This window comes from Bicyclus anynana, chromosome Z, assembly GCF_947172395.1.
Source record: "Bicyclus anynana chromosome Z, ilBicAnyn1.1, whole genome shotgun sequence".
In the NCBI taxonomy this organism is placed as follows: Eukaryota; Metazoa; Arthropoda; class Insecta; order Lepidoptera; family Nymphalidae; genus Bicyclus; species Bicyclus anynana.
In genome coordinates, this window is record NC_069110.1 from 2,988,615 (window position 1) to 3,008,276 (window position 19,662).

The following is a 19,662-nucleotide window of genomic DNA, read 5'->3' on the forward strand; positions in this document are numbered from 1 at the left end:
ATAGGATGCCTTAAACGGTGACTGTTCATACGAATGAGTGCATGCTGTATATATAATTACTTTCTTTTATTTCTTAGATATAAATATTTATTAACTAACATGATCGCACTCATTCGCGTGTAATACAAATCTACCATTATGCTAGATTCACCTAGCATTGTCGTGCAAGTTTACAGTACCCTAGGTCTTGTAATACTTTGTGAATCTAGACTTAGTTACAGCTAGAGATGGGCCGAGTACGCGGTTGATACTCGGTACTCGGCGTACTCGGCGGATTTTTTGATACTCGTACTCGGCCGAATAACTCGGTCGGTAAATGCCGAGTATACTTTGTTTAAGAAAAGCATTATTTAGGTAGATATAATTAAAACAACAGTGTTAATCAAAGAGTATTAGTTATTTAGGAAATCTTTGAAAATCTCGATTAAATTCAAATAAAATTAAAATGAAAGATTTAAAAGAGCAACTGTTGAGTTTCTAGCCCGCTCTTCTTAAGAGACTGCGCCTTCCGAGCTGGGTAGTAGAGTCACTACAAATAGTCAAACTTGACGTTTCAAAAGTGCTTGTAAACTAAGCCTACTTGAAATAAACAACTTTGAATTGAATTGATTTGAAATAATACTTGTTTACGCGCGTGAAATAGAAATTTGATTGAGCTACTCGGCCGAGTACTCGGCTGAAAAAAAATTGAACCGAGTAAAACTCGGTACTCGTTACTTGGCAAAAGTGTTACTTGGCGCATCTCTGGTTACATCAAAATGTACTCGTACAATGTATAAGCTAGTAGCTTGGCTAATAGCTGACTCAGTGGGTTCTATAGAGCTCTTTGATATCAGCATATTCTAAAAGTCTGATTCACTTATACCTTCAAAAGTATTATACGTTAAAACTATAGCTTGGCAACTTCGTTCGTAACACTCCCGATGGTCCGCGGGGGCCGGGGGCGTGTAGTAGAATAACCCGCGCAGGTTTTCCCCCCGTCGCCCGCATATCACGGGAGTGTTATCAACGAACTAGCCAGACTATACTATGTATAACCGTTATGATCCCTCACAGATTTACAGTGGAATTCATAGACTTTGTAGGGGATCATTCACCCGCTGAGTGTCAAATTCTCAAACAAATAGAGGTTAAATTCGACACTCAGCGGCTGGATGATCCCCTGGGGGTGCCCCTAGAACGTCTATGAATTCCACTGTTAGAGTTTCAGCATTCTACACCGCTTTACGTACAACTTTATACTCACAATCAAGTTTGCCATCAAGTTTGAAGCGCACTGATCGTGTGTTGGTCACGATCGGCATTATGTCATGCACATCGCGATCAACACACGATCAGTTTTATTGAATGTCAAGCATGCAAGTTTAGTGGATGGTGAGTGGTTAGCATTAGAGAAAAAGTAGTGAAAAAAATATCGAAAATATGGTTATGAGTATGGTTTCGATGTTTTCACAGCCCACACCAAGCGCGCTACAGACTTAACGTTAAACTTGATCATATGTGGCTGGCATTATGTGATTCTCGTGTCTGCTGGGGCTCTAGAGTCGAATAATTTTTAGACAACAGCTAAGCTATTCTACTCAGCTGTGTTACTTTCGATTTCGTCGTATGTCTCTTTGTCAAAAATTATACCCCGTACTATAAACATAGTGCCCCGTAAATAGCACGACTTTACGTATGGTGGTAGCTGACACCAAGGCCTTCTAAAATAACTAAATATAGTAGATATGTTAGCCAAAATTCAACTGTTTTAAAGTTATTATTGAATAGCTGACGCCGCGTGGTTCCCGTTTCCGTAGGTGTATGGGAATCATATATAGCCTATAGCCTTCCTCGATAAATGGGCTATCTAACACTGAAAGAATTTTTCAAATCGGACCAGTCCCTGAGATTAGCGCGCTCTAACAAACAAACAAACTCTTCAGCTCTGTAATAGTATGGATTTTTCTACAAAATACAAAATACCTTAAATGCAATTTAGTGGAACCATGTTTTTGAACCAATTAAACTTTAGTTGTTCCATGTAACCGGCTTTAATTTTCTTTCATGGTTTTTTGTGTGTAGGTACGTAGGTTGGTAACGGAAACACCTATTTAAAACATAAATTCCAAGTAGAAAATCATCGCTTACCTATATAACTTTCCAACACGTTGTAGGGGTTGTGTATAGGAAAATAATATAACTTGAAAGTCGTAAAATATCGGCTAACATATTTTACGTTATTTTAGTAGGCCTTGATAGCAGCTATCGCCCTGTAGAGAACGTCGTGCTATTTATCGAGCACGCTGTATAAAGAGAGACGAGGACGAATTCGAAACTTACGCGTCTGTCGATTTGTGAAAATGTATCTTAGCTCTATGGTCACGACACCAACACGACACGTTACAGAACTATTTATATATTTACAAAGTCGAATAAAAACCGTGTCCGAATACCGTATTTTGGACGTTAGTTACAGTGGTGGATTGACTAGTTTTTGTTTCTGTACACTTCGTAAAGTCTTTGGGATATATGCGCTGTCTCGTATCAAGTTTACGGATAGCGCCATCAGAGAATCAGTGATCCGTACTGAAATATGAGTTCTGCATTAGATACAGCTTATCTATTGGGTTCACCACCGCCCCCGTGCCGAGGTTAAGGGGCTCGTGTAAGGAATGGTTGCCGTGTTGATGGGCGTGGTGTGGTACTTCAAGGTTCTGTAGACTCATCGTGTCTGAAGCGCCTTCGTCGAGCTGGTCGAAGTTGCTGCCGTCCAGGGATATGTCCGAACTGCAAAAGCTGTCGCCGGAGTGCGTTGGGTAATCTGTAACGATACATTGCAATGTCAGGCGGAATCAAAACAGTTTTACACACTAAAAGAACAATGACATGACGTTGTTGTCATTTTTATTTGGTCTTTTCAAATGCTCGTTGAACGTGCAAACGGATTTTCCATGCATGTATTTTTTACAGGGTTTTTTATTTTGCAGCTACTCGTTCATAAAAGTTTTTTCATTGAGATCGAAAATAGAGAACTGTCGTCTGTTTCAGTGGAACGTTTTAAAAAAGCTTGTTTAAAAATAATTGGAAAAAATATTATTACCCATACTAAATTAGAACTTATACTTAAGCTTATTAATACTTAGAAATCTAACTATTTAGTAAACAGAATCTTGACTCCATCGTTTCAACATCTGATACTGCTTAGAGACGAAAGTAAAGAATTTTATTCTATTAATATAACAGAATCTCGCGGTTTCACCCGCGTAGTTCTTATTCCCCTGGGAATACCTGGATAAAATATAGACTTATAGTACTTCTTGATGATTCTCCCTGCTAATAGATTTTTTTAAATCTATTTAGTAGTTTTAACTTGATGATTTACATCCAAAAATACAAATCTTTTCTCTATATTTATTAAATGTTGAGGAAAATTAATAGCGCCCTACAATCACTTACCATCAGGTGAATAAGGGAGATTAGGGTTGAGCGGCTGACTTGACGCCGAATACGATGTGTCTAAACCCAAGTAGTTTCCATTTTCACTCGAAGGCGATTCCTGTTTAATACTCTTTTCGTCCTTGTCTTTCTCTTTGTCAACGCTCTTATCGCCCTCTTGCTTTGCTTTGCGTTGAATCTTTTTCATCTTGGCCCTTTGGTTTTGAAACCACACTTGGACTACTCGAACGCTCAGTCCTGTGTCTTTCGCAAGAGCCTCGCGGACTTTGCGACACGGTTTGGGGCTGACTTCAAACGAAGCTTTGAATTGTCTCCGTTGGGCTGACGTGAGGATAGTCCGCGGTCGCTTCGGGCCGCGCCTGCCGTCTCTGGGGCGTTCGGAGTCGTCTATTATCATATCGTCTTCAGCGTGTTGCATCAAATACATCTCCTTTTCGAAGTCTTGCCTACAGAAGATCTGTCCGGCTCTTATGACGTATTGTTCACCCTTCTGCAACGGTTGGCAGCACATTACGCAGACGAAGCATTGTATGTGGAACACGTATTGCTGTGCTCGCATAACCATCTCCTGGGGGAGCAATCTGTCGCCGCAACGGGTGCATTTGACGCCGAACAATCTGCGCCAAACAAAAACAATAACGCACTCGGAAATAGGGGAGACGCGCAGCGTTACGTTAATCGCTATGCAGTTATCTAGCACGCAAGCTACAATCGCAATGCAGTTACTAAAAGAACAAAAGTACAGTTATACATCGAACAAATTATATTACCTGTCGTAGTCAGGCTTGCAATACAGTTTGGCATTTCTTGTATAGCAAGTGTGAGCGAGCGGGCATCCGCACACGCAGCAGCTTAGACATTGTTCATGCCAGGAGAGTTCACCGACCCTCATCAGGTAGCGGTCTTGGATCTTCTGACCGCAACCCTCGCATATTTCAACAATCTTCTCCCTTTTGATGCTCGCGCTGAGCTCTGTGTGAAAGGAGACTTTGTTTAGTAGTATGTGGTAGAATATCTTATAAACAAAATAAGAAGGAATAAAGTTAAATTAAGTTTCTAGAACCGTCACTGTTGATGATGCGAAACACAAGATTTTGTTAAATCAACAATAGAGAAAAAGTGAGGATAGGAACCAATTTTTTAACATTTATACTTAAAACGCTATATCTAGTAAATCTCTACAAGTAACTTTTAACGAACGTAAAGATAGAATAAGGTTGATCTCCAGAACGAAGCACTTAAGCTGCGCATTGTTTTAAATTTAACTTCCCTACTGTATTAGTGAACTCATTTTATTTAACAATAAAGTTAAATTACTACAAAGGGATAATACTATAAAGGAACAAAAAGGACGTTACTGAGGAAGACTGCATTTTCCAGTGGAATCATAATTCTGCATTCCGACGGCAAACTCATTTCCAACATTGTTGCGTTTAAAGAAACTCAAATGGTTCGTGAAAAAAATGAACAAGAAATAGAGAAAATATTTTTTGCTCTAAATGTCTGCGATTTTAAATATTCATCAATACTCAATACATACATCGACATAAAAGTGTCTATCTGTGTTTCTCAACTTGGAGTTATTTACAAGATACTTAAAAACAATAAACGACGAGGATATTTAAAATTAAGTAATTGTAGTACGTACATAACCTTAGGTACATACGTTTTTTCCTAAAATTCATAATAGATAAATAATGAATCTCTCTTAGTGTAACTTAGCCTTAGCCATGTTTTATATGTAGAAAAAAGAATAGCTTACATTTTTATAGGCTGTATTTATGGTAACGAAGCGTACGTACACGTATAACCTAAAAAAAAATTGTGTAAACATCTCCTTAGACAGTACTGTCCTTGTGTAAGTTAGACTTAAATATGTATCCTGTATTATACTACAAAGTTGTCATGCGATTTCCCTAAAAAGTATTCGTTTTAACAGCTCCTCAAGCACGGACTGTGCAATGTGTAAACTAGGTAGGGAACTAACTGTGTAGGGAACTTTTCTAGTGTACGTATATTAAATATGTTTCATATATGTATAAATAATAGTTACGTATTTGTAGACTGTAGCTTCGGCTACGAGGCACCGGCTACATGTACGCCTCGTAGCCGTAGCTTATTAGGTATTCCCTAAAAAGTATTCCTCTCAGTACTTGAATAGCTGAGCTTTTCATTTATAAATAACTAGCTGACGCCCCGCGGTTTCACCTGCGTGGTTTCTGTTCCCGTAGAAATACGGGGATAATATATAGCCTTCCTCGATGAATGAGCTATCTAACACTGAAGGAATTTTTTAAATCGGACCAGTAGTTCCTGAGATTACCGCGGTGAATCAAACAAACAAACAAACAAACTCTTCAGCTTTATAATATTAGTATAGAAGATAAGAGAGTCTTCTAGTGTGACTTAGCCTTAAATATATTTCATATATAGCTATTTGTAGACTGTAGCTATGGCTACGAAGCGTACATGCGTATTCCCCAAAAAGTATTCGTCTCAACAGCTCCTTAGACGGGGACCTGAAGGGAGGCCCGCCCCTAGACCCGGGAGGGGCGTGCCGGGTCACGGGATCAACCAGGGAACAAAACGTCGGCGTTAAACTGCCGTCCTAACGCTTAATCGATGTGGAAATACGAGTTTTAGGGGTACCAACCTACCTATGTTGCCTTGGTATGAAGTATTTAATTTCTCTCTTTTCAACCGATTGTTTTACTTGAACAAAATTTGAATTTGAATGGGTGGTAGAGTCACTAGTCTCTCATTACAGACAGACAGATCTGACGCTATGAAAGTTCTTGTTAAACTAAGTAGGTAGGCTTTTCTTAAAATAAATGAATATTGATTTTATTAATTTGGTTCGGAAAGGCGGAGGCTCAAATTTAAATTTTATTCAAGTGAAACAAATAAATTTATAATAAAAAAATTCTATTATTGATATTACTTGCGACGGCTCAGTTTGCGTGAAGTTATACTAGTATTGTCACAAAACCAGCAGGATCAGATTTTTCTGTGATTAAAAAGCATTTCATATTTTTTTTTTGTATAACAATTTTACATCCTTTATTATTCATCATTATCAACCCATATTCGGCTCACTACTGAATGTCTCCTCTCAGAATGAGAGGGGTTAGGCCTATAGACCACCACGCTGGCCCAATGCGAATTGGTAGACTACACACACGCAGAGAATTAAGAAAATTTTCTGGTATACAGGTTTCATCACAATGTTTTTCCTCCACCGTTAGAGACACGTAATATTTCATTTCATATAATGCACACAACTGAAAAGTTGGAGGTGCATACACTGGACTGGATTCGAACCCACACCCTCCGGAAACGGAAGCAGAGGTCATATCCACTGGGCTAACACGGCTCCTTTTTTATATCCTTTATATTTATTTTCCTTTTTCCGTTCCGGTACATCTTTGCCAGTAGGGTTGGTAAATAGCAAAATCAACAAAACAAAAACAAAAGTTGTGACAAAAAGTGTATTTAAGTAAACTAGAAATGAGCGCTTTAAGAATTCAAAACAGAGTTAGTCTGAAAAGAATTCCACAGCGAAGTCAAAGAGATATTTTTTTTTTTAATATCAACAACTCGCAGTATTATTTAGAACCGAGCGCCGAGCTATAAACAGCAATTCACTTCCAAGCAATATTTAATGCTTATGAGTTATCCTTTACAGATTGTAATATAAATTTTCCATTATATATGTGTAACTAGCGGACGCCCGTGATTTTGCGTGAAACCCGTTTTTTTACAAATCCCGTGGGAACCATAGTTTTAGCCCACTATATCGTAGATAACGTCATCACTTACCACCAGGGCAAGGCATTCATATTCAAAAGCAAGTTAGCCCTTGACGTAGGTCGTCGTCATTAACCCATATTCGGCTCACTGCTGAGCTCGAGGCTCCTCTCAGAAAGAGAGGGGTAAGGCCAATAGTCCACCACGCTGGCCCAATGCGGTTTTTCAGACTTCACACACGCAGAGAATTAAGATAATTCTCTGGAATGCAGGCTACCTCACGATGTTTTCCTTCACCGATTGAGACACGACACGACAAGAGATTGATATTTAATTTCTTAAAATGCACACAACTGAAAAGTTGGAGGTTCATGCGCCGGACCGGATTCGAACCTACACCCTCCGGAATCGGAGGCAGAGGTCATATCCACTGGGCTATCACAGCTCGTAAGTAAAGTAAAGAATAAAAAAATAAAAAAGTTTTGCAACATATCACAATGTTCTGAATTACAAACTCAAATTCAAACGTGGGATTGCGGACTATTTGACTCTACCTACACTAGCAAATACTACAATTAGTCAATGTTTGTACGCATCCGTTGAAAAATAAACATGGAAACGACTATCGGTAATTGTTAAATCAAATTTTAGGAGTGTTCCATTGATATAGACGAAGCGTTCAATTAAATACGCCGTTGCAAACAAATTGATTGAATTCTAGTGCATTCTGTCAGAACACTGATCTATTATTGTTTGAACGTCTGGCAATATGTTCATTTTTTTATAAAACGTTTGCTCGTAAAGTCTTATTTCACCGATTTCAATGTCGTAATATATCTCTTTAAGCACTTGTGCCGTAATGTAAAACGCAATGTTTATCATCCGTCTATAAAAGAACCGTACTTTTTTTAATGAATAAAGTTTTTATGTCAGAAAATTGCTCAACATTTTATAATTAAAATTAATTTTGTGAGATAAAATGTAATAAACAAACATTTAATTTTATTTTAATAATTTTGACAATAAAAGACAACCATTAATCTATAAAAAAGACAAAAATATTAATTTACTTAAATAATAAGTAGGTAAATAGCGCGTCAATGGTTGGCAAATAATTGTCTTAATTTCATTCAGACGTATAGTTAACAACTATATTTATATAAATAAATAATACCTAAATAGTATCTATAATGTGGAGCAAGTAGCACACACGTATTATATATGTATAATTACTGATAAATAGTACTCACTTCGGAGCGCTGTAAAACCTTAGCTGTCGACTTAATGAAAAAATGTTTCTTACAAAAGTCCCCAAAAAATGATCTACCAAAATGGTCTGATGTTATTTTTTCGTAAAATGATAAAAAAAAGTTATATCGAAAAATATAAATTATTATATTTCTGGAATTTCTGAACATTTTTGCTTTTAACTTTTTTATTTATTGGTTACTACGACAAAAAGTTACTGAACCAAAGTTGTAGAGAATTTAATTTGCTAAAAAAATTTTTTTTTATCAAATAAATAGTTTACAAGATATATCGTAAAAACCATTTCAACCCTTATTTTCAAAATGGCGGCCGCGGGACAAAGGTGGTTTTAGCTTTACACTGACCTCCCCTACACAGAAAAAAAGTAAAATTGCGTCCTCTAAAAAACGCAAGGTAAGGCCTAAAAATGTAACATTTCAATGAACTAAAACGTGAACGTTTACGTGAAACCCTTTAAAAAAAACTAACGTCACGCGTCTAATAATCAATAATTACCAAAGAAAAAAAACTCCATCTTATTTTTTTAGGTTTAATTAAAAAAAAAATATAAAACAATATTTAAAAATATAAGACGCCATTCTTCTTGAATAATATTGAAAATTACTGATGCGTCGGCTCGTGTCGAACTGACTCGAGAAATCTATTACTTTTTGATTTTTGTATTTTGAGCGGCAACGATACCTTCATGTTCCGTACGCTCCATCTGTATAATAATGATTAATCTGTGTTCGCTGTATTGTTTTAATTTTGAACTGTCAAGCGTACCTACTAAGCCTCGTGCCCGAAAAATCGACCGATATTACAAGCGTATCAAAATTTAATCTTATGGAAAACAAGTAAAGATGCAAATTCATTTTCAGAAAATGTATTCAAAGTGTTTTCTCGCATAATAATAATTGTATACTTTTTTTATAATTTTTAATAGTTTTTTGTATATTTTGTATGTATAATATTGTTAAAAATTAAAAAAAAGGAAAAATAAATAAATGAGAATAAAGAAATTGTACCTATTTATCCCTTCACAAGATATCTCATGGTGTCTATCTATTATATTATTATTATTATTTTTTAATTTTTTATTATTCTTTACAAGTTAGCCCTTGACTACAATCTCACCTGATGGTAAATGATGATGTAGTCTTAGATGGAAGCGGGATAACTTGTTAGGAGGAGGATGAAAATCCACACCCCTTTCGGTTTCTACACGGCATCGTACCGGAACGCTAAATCGCTTGGCGGTACGTCTTTGCCGGTAGGGTGGTACTAGCCACGGCCGAAGCCTCCCACCAGCCAGACCTGGACCAATTAAAAAAATCTCAATCTGCACTGGCGGGGATCGAGCTCAGGACCTCCAATTTGTAAATCCACCGCGCATACCACTGCGCCACGGAGGCCGTCAAAAATCTTAGGCCTACTTGGCTGTTTATTGTTTATTTACTGGGTCGTTTATTATTTAGGCCGTACCTTGGAGCCGTATTCCATGAGTGGCCTTTGTGACCATAACTTAGCAAAAGAATGCTAGGGCGTAAAGTATTTTTTCGCTGTATTGACCGCAATATGCTTTTAATTAGCTGTTTTAGCCTTCTCTTTAAACTCGAAGTCAAAACTCATTGATTTCAAGTAGGTTTGGTTTACAAACACTTTTGAAACGTCTGGTTATGTTTATTCACTGCCGCCCTATATATATTCTACAAATTAGCCCTTAACTGCAATCTCACCTGATGGTAAGTGATGATGCAATCGAAGACGATAGCGGGCTAACTTGTAAGAAGTAGGATGAAAACCCATTTCACTCAATTGCTTGGCGGTACGTCTTTGTCGGTGGGTGGTAACTAGCCACGGCCGAAGCCTCTAACCAGTCAGACCTGGACCAATTAAGAAAATCTCAATTGGCCAGGGATCGAACATAGGACCTCCATCTTATAAATCCACCGCGCATAAATGATCTGATCGACTTCGAAATGTTCATAGAATTAGACTTTTTCCATTTATACCCAGAATCCCAATGATGTCAGAAGTTGTGAGTTGAGTGAGAGAGAGTTAAAATACAGGGTGCTGGGGAGTATTTTCCATAGCTTCAGGGTGTTCCCGAGACCACATAAAGAGACCGAACTGCATCTAACTAGTGTTTTATTAACTAAAACAAAGGTTTTTATGTTTTCATATAAAGTAATTGAAATAACTCCGACTATCCATGTAAAACAAGCTTTTATTTATCGTTGCATTTTAAAATACGCAAAACAGTAACACAATGGGATCCCGGGCACAGTACAATTTGTAATAAGTATTCTGTATCCCGGGCGTGGGAATTTTGCCAGGATTGTCACAAAAATATTTAAAGAGAAAGTTAAAAAAACTGCTTTCATATTTAAATATGCGTGATAAAATAAATTAAGATAGCAGCAAATAAAATAAAATAAATTTTATTTGTAGTTTAATTAATATTGACATTGAAGATCTACTCTTTGCATACAAACGTAGGTATATTCGTTAGTTTATTCTTAGTAAATAAAGCACTCCGATAGTAGCGTTACTCAAACCAATCTTTAATTACGGTCGAGTTGAAAATTAAAACAAAAACAATATAAATCAATAATACATTTATAACTATTTCATCATAATTATCATGTGCATGTCAACAGAAAATGCCCATTCCCTAACCACCCAGCAATTTACTTATATCTAAAAAAATCTTGATAATTCTACTTTAATAATTAAATCATTACTTTATTAAAAAAAGTTAGCTACAACTTTTTATGACATTTTTAAGTCATCTTTAACGACACAGTCTTACGATATTTTTTGAAGACTTATGATTGGTTTGTTTGTCGATAACTTGTTTGTTAAGCTTGTTGGTAACAGAAAAAAATAATACAGTTTCAAATGTTAGGTACACAGCCACTTTGGTTCACCGGCGAACATTTTTGAAAAAAATATTTTTAAAACATACTTTTATTAAGCCAATTCCAAAAAAAAAATCTCCATATACTTTTATACACCTTTGAATAATAATAATACGTCATTTTCATATGTTAAAACATTTAATATGTACCTATCGTTTTTTTTTAATATTATCTACTGTGTCGAGTTGTGTGTTCAGGAAGTGTAACAACTTACATAAATATATATTTTTTTGGAGTTTATGGAGTACTCCCTAAGAATGTATTTCATATACATATAGATCCCGGTATGAAAAAAATATGGGCAATAAAATTCGATGAACGAATGACAGCGATTTGGCATGAAAATAGATTTTACTCTTGATTAACACAGGCTACTTTTCATCCTGGAAAAATCCATGAAATCGCGGAAATTGTGAAAAACTGAATTCCACGTTTACATATATTCCACGTTATTATAAATTGAAAATAATTGTGGCTCGAAAACAGAAATACAGGGGTTTAGTTATGTAACTCTAGAACCCTCCCATACTTTGCGTTTAAATCGTTAGATATTCGAAATACATATTATTTAGCTACTAGCTAACTTTCTTAATCAATTAATTATCTAATGTGCTGGTTGAGTATTTCTAAAGTTATTTTTTAGTGCCCTAAACGTACCAACCAATATTAAGGTTTCATACTTGGTGGAGGTTCTCAACGGCGTGCAAGGTTACCCTTAGCATGAATTCGCACGAGAGTTTTTTTGACGGACGTTAAAAAAGCGTCCAAATATAGTATGAAGTTCAATGAAGTTCCATTTTCAACGCCCAAAATAGAAAATGAAAACTGCTTGAAAAAAACGGTGTCTTGTGAACATATCTAGGAATGCATTTGTTGTTCTTGAACATTTTTTTAACGTCAAAAAGCTCTCGTGCAATTGAGGACTTTCATCTGCCGCATTTTTCCGTCTCCCCTACTATAACGTTAAGTCAGCGTAGGCCTAAACTTATATGTACCTATCTCGTATAAGGGCTCTGGATAACTCGAGTCCTAAGAGCTTTACCCGGACCCAAATAAAGTTCACAAAGCAAAGTTTGTACACCTAAACAGCGGCAGTTGTGAAACACAAGAACTATAGATTAAATGTGTATCTATGAAAGTTACGTTGCGTTATCGTAGAATGGGTGAACGCGATCGATACGGCCCGCTGGCTGTCTGACAGCAAACAGGGGTATTAGGGCCTCCGCACACGGCTGATTGGCGATTTTGTAGCGGAGCTATAGTGATGCGCTCGTAGCCGTTCGAACGAACCGAAACACATTCCCTGACTGAAGGCATCCGGGTAAGTTCTGGACTATCTTGTCTTTTACACACAATAGCGTTAGGATACCAACACTAAATACTTTGCCATAAGTTTTCGTTACTCCATAATATAATTCTGCTTATTTAGTTAGCTTATAATAAGGTAACATTTTTCATTTGCTTTTACTTCGATGTACCTAATCGACAAGAATGTATGATATTTAAAATTAATGAGTATTTAAAGTTTCAAAGTTGCACGGTACTGTTTTCAACGATTTCTGATCTTAAGTCAATGGATGCAATAACAGCATTGTTTTTTTGCTTTATAAATACATTTTTAAAGTTAGCATTTTTTGTAAAAAAAAAAGAAATTCCTGTTTTTTTTTATTTTGCCTTTTAGTGAATCTTGTGATCTGTAAATGATTTATCGATAGCGCAATGGATGAATAACATAGTACATTTTTTTTGGGGCTTTTTAGTCTAGTCCCATAGATTATGGGACTAATAAACTAAAAAAGGTGTGCGTCTCGGGACGCTCGACATAAGTGGTAACTTGAACCTGCTGCTGTATGCGTGAGAGAAAGGGAAACCAGACAGAGTGAAGTCGTAACGCGTTACGTTACGAAGTGGTTTACGAAACTTTAAGAAGTTATCACCTCAATAGTAAAGGGTTGCAAATAAATAAAATTTAAAACTTTTCACCAAGGCTATCCTTGCAACTTCTAGCCAAATCGAGTTCATTTAAAACAATTGAGAACCGTGGTAGCCCAGTGGATAGCCATTCGGAGGGTGTAAGTTCAAATCCGGTCCGGGACCTCCAACTTTTCAATTGTGTGCATTTTAAGAAAATAATTATTACGTACCCCAAACGGTGAGAAAAAAACATCTTGAGGAAACCTGCATACCTGAGAATTTTCTTAATTCTCTGTGAAGTCTGCCACCGCACCGCATTTTGCCAGCGTGGTAGACCATTATCCTAACCCCTCTCATTCTGAGAGGAGGCTTGTACTCATCAGTGAGCCGAATATGGGTTGTTAATGATGATGATGAAAACAATTTGTTGTTTTTGAGATTTCTCTAAATATGGATGTTACCTATATGTTATATGTTATATAACATATAGGTAACATGTATTATAGTTTATGTTCTCATTGAATAAAATCATATAGGGAGTTTGGTGGGCTATTTATAATATCAACCTATTTTTAGGCGTTTCGCAACGATTAATGCAGTTAAGCCAACCTTGTTTTTCAAAGTGTTGCCATGAGGCTATGTGACTGGGGACACAGTTTCCTAAATTAATTTATTTAGCCTCCCATTTCCTGACTAAGGCCTCCCGCAAACTCTCCCATAGTTTTGGATTTGTTTTTTGGTGCCATGAAGGGCCTATATACTCTACTATGTCATCTCGAAATTTAAGTACATAATGGTCAGTGGCGTGCACTTCATACATGCATTAATGTACCCTAAGAGTTGTCTTCTTAGTGCTTATTAAATACAGATTTTTCCAGTTTGCCTAATTTTATTACTAGTGCATACTCTGATCGACAACCTTATGCACGCCATGATAATGGTCTACCTCTTCTTCTCTTATTATTTTGGGCATCAAGTATTAATTTCTGTAGCCCAGGCCCCAGTTGTAGTCCTTCCTTTGCATTATATGGCCTATTTATTGCATTTGTTTCTTATATTATGCCGAGGAATATTAAAAAAAATACACTTTATACCTACTTAGACAATTGAGGGCCTGGACCCTTGAAATCCTGTTACCTCCCAAAGTAATTACGGTCCGAACTTAATTGGCTACCGTATTGGCTATGGTAAAAGCATGGGCTGAAAAACTTTTAGCTTTAATAAAATATCGAATATCTGCCGACACGGGTTCTCCATTATTTAAGGTTACCTACGTAATGCATATAAAATACTACGAGTACATATAAATTTAGAACAGATATGACAATTAATATTTTCGAACAAAAGTTCAAACCATTGACATTTTTGTTTTTGAGATATCTCAAAATGTACTTACTGGTCCAAATTAGTCAAATGAAGTTTGATGCAGCTGTCTATTTTGTTCAAATCGGATAAGCTGTTTAAAATTTTTTAAGAAAGTTACATACATATACTCGTACATACACACACAAATATACATGCAGACAGACAGACACCCTCGTAAAAATAATCAGGACTCCTATTGCCAACGTCAACCTTGAATGAAAACCCGATTTTTTAAAAACCAGGTGAAATAGGTTACAAGTAGGTTCCTATCTTTCCTATGAAGTGGTATTAAAAAATCTAGCGGGAAGTTAAAAGTGATTTCCAAAATCGGTTGACATTTTCAACCGATTATAGAAGATAAAGAGATAAAAAATATAAGTATACCTGTAAATTATAGGTATTAGTCTAAGCCCTCATTCACACAAGCGCTTTTTTAACGGACGTTAAAAAATCCTAAAAAAAAACGTTTAAATACAGTGTGAAGTTAAATGAAGTTATATTTCCAACGTTTGTACAACGCTGACGTGTGAACTTATACTCATACTCGGGAATGTATTTATTCTATTTGAAAGCTCTTTAACGTCCGTTAAAAAAGCGCTCGTGCGAATGGGAGCTGATTGAGAACTCCCTCGTCTATTGAAGTCCTGAACACAGAACATAAAACACTTAATCCATCTACGTCCATCGTCTCTCGATCACGCAGAGATACTCCAAGCTCAGCTTGTTCCATCGCCGGCTGTGTGACTATGAGCTTTCTTATGAGGCCCATAATTAGCGGCCAAGTCTCGAAAAATTTACGAGAATCTGGCGGTACAATTTACATTGTGCCTAAGACGCTTATGTAAAGAAATACCTACAATAAATTTTTAAAACCATAGTTTTTAAAGATGAAACTATAAGGTAAAAATTGTCTAAATGCAAAATTTGATTCAAATCGTGTAACCCATTTCCAAGATCGCAAAATATGTGGTTTATGCAACAGACTGTGTAAAGTCTATGCGGCAGTCAGTAACCTATCAACATTTCCTGAAAGTGCATTGACATCTAAGTTTAAAGAATGTTCAGAATATTTTATTATTGTGCCAGATTAAAAAAAAAACAAATTACTTGGGCAGATAACTTAATTATTGTCGAAGACGGTTTAAAGTAAATGGCACCTCAATCTCGGAGCATCAAAGAGCAAAACTAGTAAGATTTAAAATAATTAAAAAGTCATTTAAATGGCCATGCAATTTTACTATTTTATGGAACTGATTAATTAAAAATCCCGCGATTGGATACCAAGAAAACGAAAAGATTAAGTATCGCTCAAAAGCTTGCTTATAAAAAGGGGTCTACATGAAATATATCTACGTAATCATTTATAAGCAGCAAGAAAGTTTCAAACTTCTCGAAGAACTTCACGGTAGCGTTGAAAAAGCAAAATTTAACATAATTACATTTAGAAATACATAATATAAATCACATAATTTTAATTTCAATTTAAATAAATGAAAAAAAAGCGACGGAAAATGGTTGGCACAATAAGCCCAATACAATTTAAAAAAATATGTACTAAATTTAAATAATTTAAAAACGTTAAATTCTGGTAACCATATAGACAGTCCATAAGTTAAGTCATTCATAATGATTTGGAATTCAAATGAAAGACATACACGGAAAAGTTTTACGTATCAGATAAAGTTGGCAAATGTTATACAAATTCGCTAGTGCCAAAAACTTTAAATGTATGTTAGTTGGCAAGTAACAATGTACTAACCTGTCCTCCCAGCACACGAGAGCGGCGGCTGGATATTCTCCGGCATCAATCCCGAATTGATGTTAGTGTAAAACTCGAGCATTTTTTTCATATAAAATATACCACGGACACTTCACCAAGGCGAGCTCTGCGCCTGCTGACCGTACAATGGCGAAGGGAGCCGGTGTCGACCTCTGGCGGGTCACATCAAACGTCTTTCCCCTCCAATCGTCCAACCAATCGCGTCGGCTCATCCGGAAAGCTCCGCCTACACCGCTTGTAAGACAACCTACCTATTTATACAGCTCAAAGCTATGATATTTTGCCGCTTACCGACATGTTACCAAATTGTATTTTTTCATTCTGGAAACTGGAAAAATGTCGGCGTCCCACCGCCCGCCATTTCAACGCTCAGCCACTAGCAGTGTACACCCACAAACGTACTGAAACGGTGCAGTTTTTTCCAAAATTGAACTTTTAATAAAAACAGATGTGCCGCTTTCATGCCGTATACGCGCTTTATCGACTATAGCGAGCGTTTTAGCGAGACCTTAGTGAAAGCTCATGTTGTGAACTAAGCACAAGCTGTTGTTGATAAGTTAATGTTGTTCTGTTTCATTTCTCTACAAATATTTATTTCTTTTTAATCGTTATCTGACTGTGTTTCTGGATATTATTGGTTTTTTGGAATTATTCTGGTTTGCGTTTAAGCATATCGCTTACCTAGCTAAATTGTAAAATTGTTCGACAGAAACAGACGATGCCCTTAACATATCTAGCTGAAATGTTTATCTTCGTTGAGCAAGTTGAAATTGCTTTTACTATGTAAATACTACGAACTGAGTATATTACGATCCAGATCCTAATAATTAGCCCGAACTCATTTATCGTCTCTCATAAATAAAACTTAAATTCCTTAATAATAAGTACACCATTAAAATAATATTTTTGCATATTTTAACGAAATTAAAATATTACAATACATCTTCCTTAAGAAGATTAGGTACCTACCTTCCTATTATTTCAATATGTTTTTCATTATTAGATATCTATGATTTATAATAGTTCTATACCCATTGGTTTCTTTACAACTAGGCATGATAGTTTTCAAGCACACCATGCTTAGGTATTTCATTTTGTTGTTGTTTCATTTTTGTTGCCTCATAATCTATATTATTACTAGCGGACGCCCGCGACTTCGTGCGCGTGGAATTCAGTTTTTCACAAATCCCGCGGGAACCATGGATTTTCCGGGATGAAAAGTAGCCTATGTGTTAATCCAGAGTAAAATCTATTTCCATTCCAAATTTCATCTAAATCGCTTCAGTAGCCGCAGCGTAAAAGAGGAACAAACATACTTACACACTTACACACAAACTTTCGCCTTTATAATATTAGTGTGATGTGATTATAAAAAAATCACTTCGATCGTTTTATAAAATGCATTAGAATTTTAATATCCACCTATTATATCAGTTTCATAATATTATCTAATCTGTCAGATTTTTTGAACATGGGTTTTAAATTAATTTATTTATTTACCGTGTCACTTTTAAAATTTTTCCATACATGATGAGGATGCGATTCCAATATTTTACACTCGTCGTCGAACTTTTCGCCTATAACACATCTTATCTCTGATTAATTTAAACTTTACCGAATTCACACTAGGTACTGGTTCCGGAAAGTTTTTAAAAATAATTAATTTGTTCGCCTATTGTCAAGAAATTTATTTTGAATATAAATATTTATCCGTGATATATATCCTTGGTATCTTCAACTTTGCTTTTATGTGCATTCTAAGAAATTAAATATCACGTGTCTCAAACGGTGAAGGAATATCGTGAGAAAACCCGACCTGAAAATTTTATTAATTCTCTACGTGTGCGAAGTCTGCCAACCCTGCGTGGTAGACTATCCAAACCAAACCCTCTAATTCCGAAAAGAGACTCGAGCTCAGCAGTGACTTGAATATGGGCTGATAATGATGAATCGGTTTATGGCTGTGTAAAATAATAATCGGACTTTTTTAATCAGCGCATTAAAGCTATACTATACCCACTTACTATACTAGCAATTTATTATAAACGCGACAGTAAGTTTGTCTGTCTGTTATCTTTTCACGGCTGAAACTTTATTGGTATAAAGATACTTTGAAGCAGAACATGCTTATTGTATTCCATTAGAATATTATTATTATATTCTGCTCCAAAGTCCAACTTGCTTTTATCGCGAAAACATAACTTAGTTTTATTCTGAAACCGGTAAGTAAGTGTCACAAGTACCTATGCCTCTCTGACTGAGAGTTATACTTATATAGGTATGTGTCGTGGAATCCCTTGGGCCATGGAATCGCAGTGCCAACAAATTTCCCCGAATCATTTCACCGCGGCTAGTTGCCTCGACTGGTGACAGAAGGGCTGGCTCATTTTTTGCCCAAAGGATCAGCCTGGCTGTCCAGCGCGGAAATGTAGCCATCATTCCACGTGGGCATGATTTGTATAGTTATTAGGATAAGATAGCTTAAGTTCCTTATTATATTCTTTCTCAATTATAAAACTAAAAAAATAGGCCTAGTATGATAATATTTGACTCTTGATAATGAACCAGCGGCGTGCACACCATAGATGCAAAATTCCTTGCCTACCCTGAGAACTCATTACGATGCTGTATTGCGGAAAGAATTTTCCATTTTGTGCATACCCTTGTTAAAAATCCTGTTCACGCCACTGTACTTAACAGATGTTACTGATAATGTTCGGATCCGAAAGTTTAACGTGCTCTACGAGGCACGGCATTGTAAGTGTAACATAACTAACTTCGGGCTAAGAATTATTATTGGCCTGGCTGACTTTGTTTAGGGCTCTTCTCAGACCAAGGTGCGTTTGGAACCCACCTAACATTAGTTTTTAGATTTTTTTACTTTAATTATCACCATTAAATCGTGACATAGCTTGATGTCTCAAAACGCAACCCCACCTAGTGGGGGGTCGACCAACACTGCGCTTTCCGGTGCGGGGTCGTCATTCCAGCACCTTGGGACCCCAACATCCATCGGCTCGTCGAACTATGTGGCCTGCCCATCGCCACTTCAGCTTCGCGACTCGCTAAGCTATGTCAGTGACTTTGGTTCGTCTGCGGATCTCCTCATTTCTGATTCGATCACACAGAGAAACTCCAAGCATAGCTCGGCTTCATCGCCCACTGAGTGACTTTGAGTTTAATTTCTTAGAATAAAAAAAATCTCTGTAGATCATAATCCGAACGTTATTCAGAGTCTGATACCAC

At 36.5% G+C, this 19,662-nt stretch overlaps 1 protein-coding gene across 1 annotated transcript; it reads right to left on the reverse strand.

Annotated features, from left to right (window-relative positions):
- Window positions 1-2,286: 2,286 nt before the first annotated feature.
- On the reverse strand, window positions 2,287-16,527 carry LOC112043801 (LIM homeobox transcription factor 1-beta). The gene is made up of 4 exons (XM_024079389.2): window positions 16,396-16,527; window positions 4,209-4,410; window positions 3,439-4,055; window positions 2,287-2,803 (listed from the first exon to the last, which is right to left on the reverse strand). Exons 1-4 carry the CDS (start codon window positions 16,484-16,486, stop codon window positions 2,556-2,558), a joined length of 1,158 nt encoding a protein of 385 aa, XP_023935157.2. The 5' UTR covers window positions 16,487-16,527; the 3' UTR covers window positions 2,287-2,555.
- Between the last annotated feature and the right edge of the window lie 3,135 nt (window positions 16,528-19,662).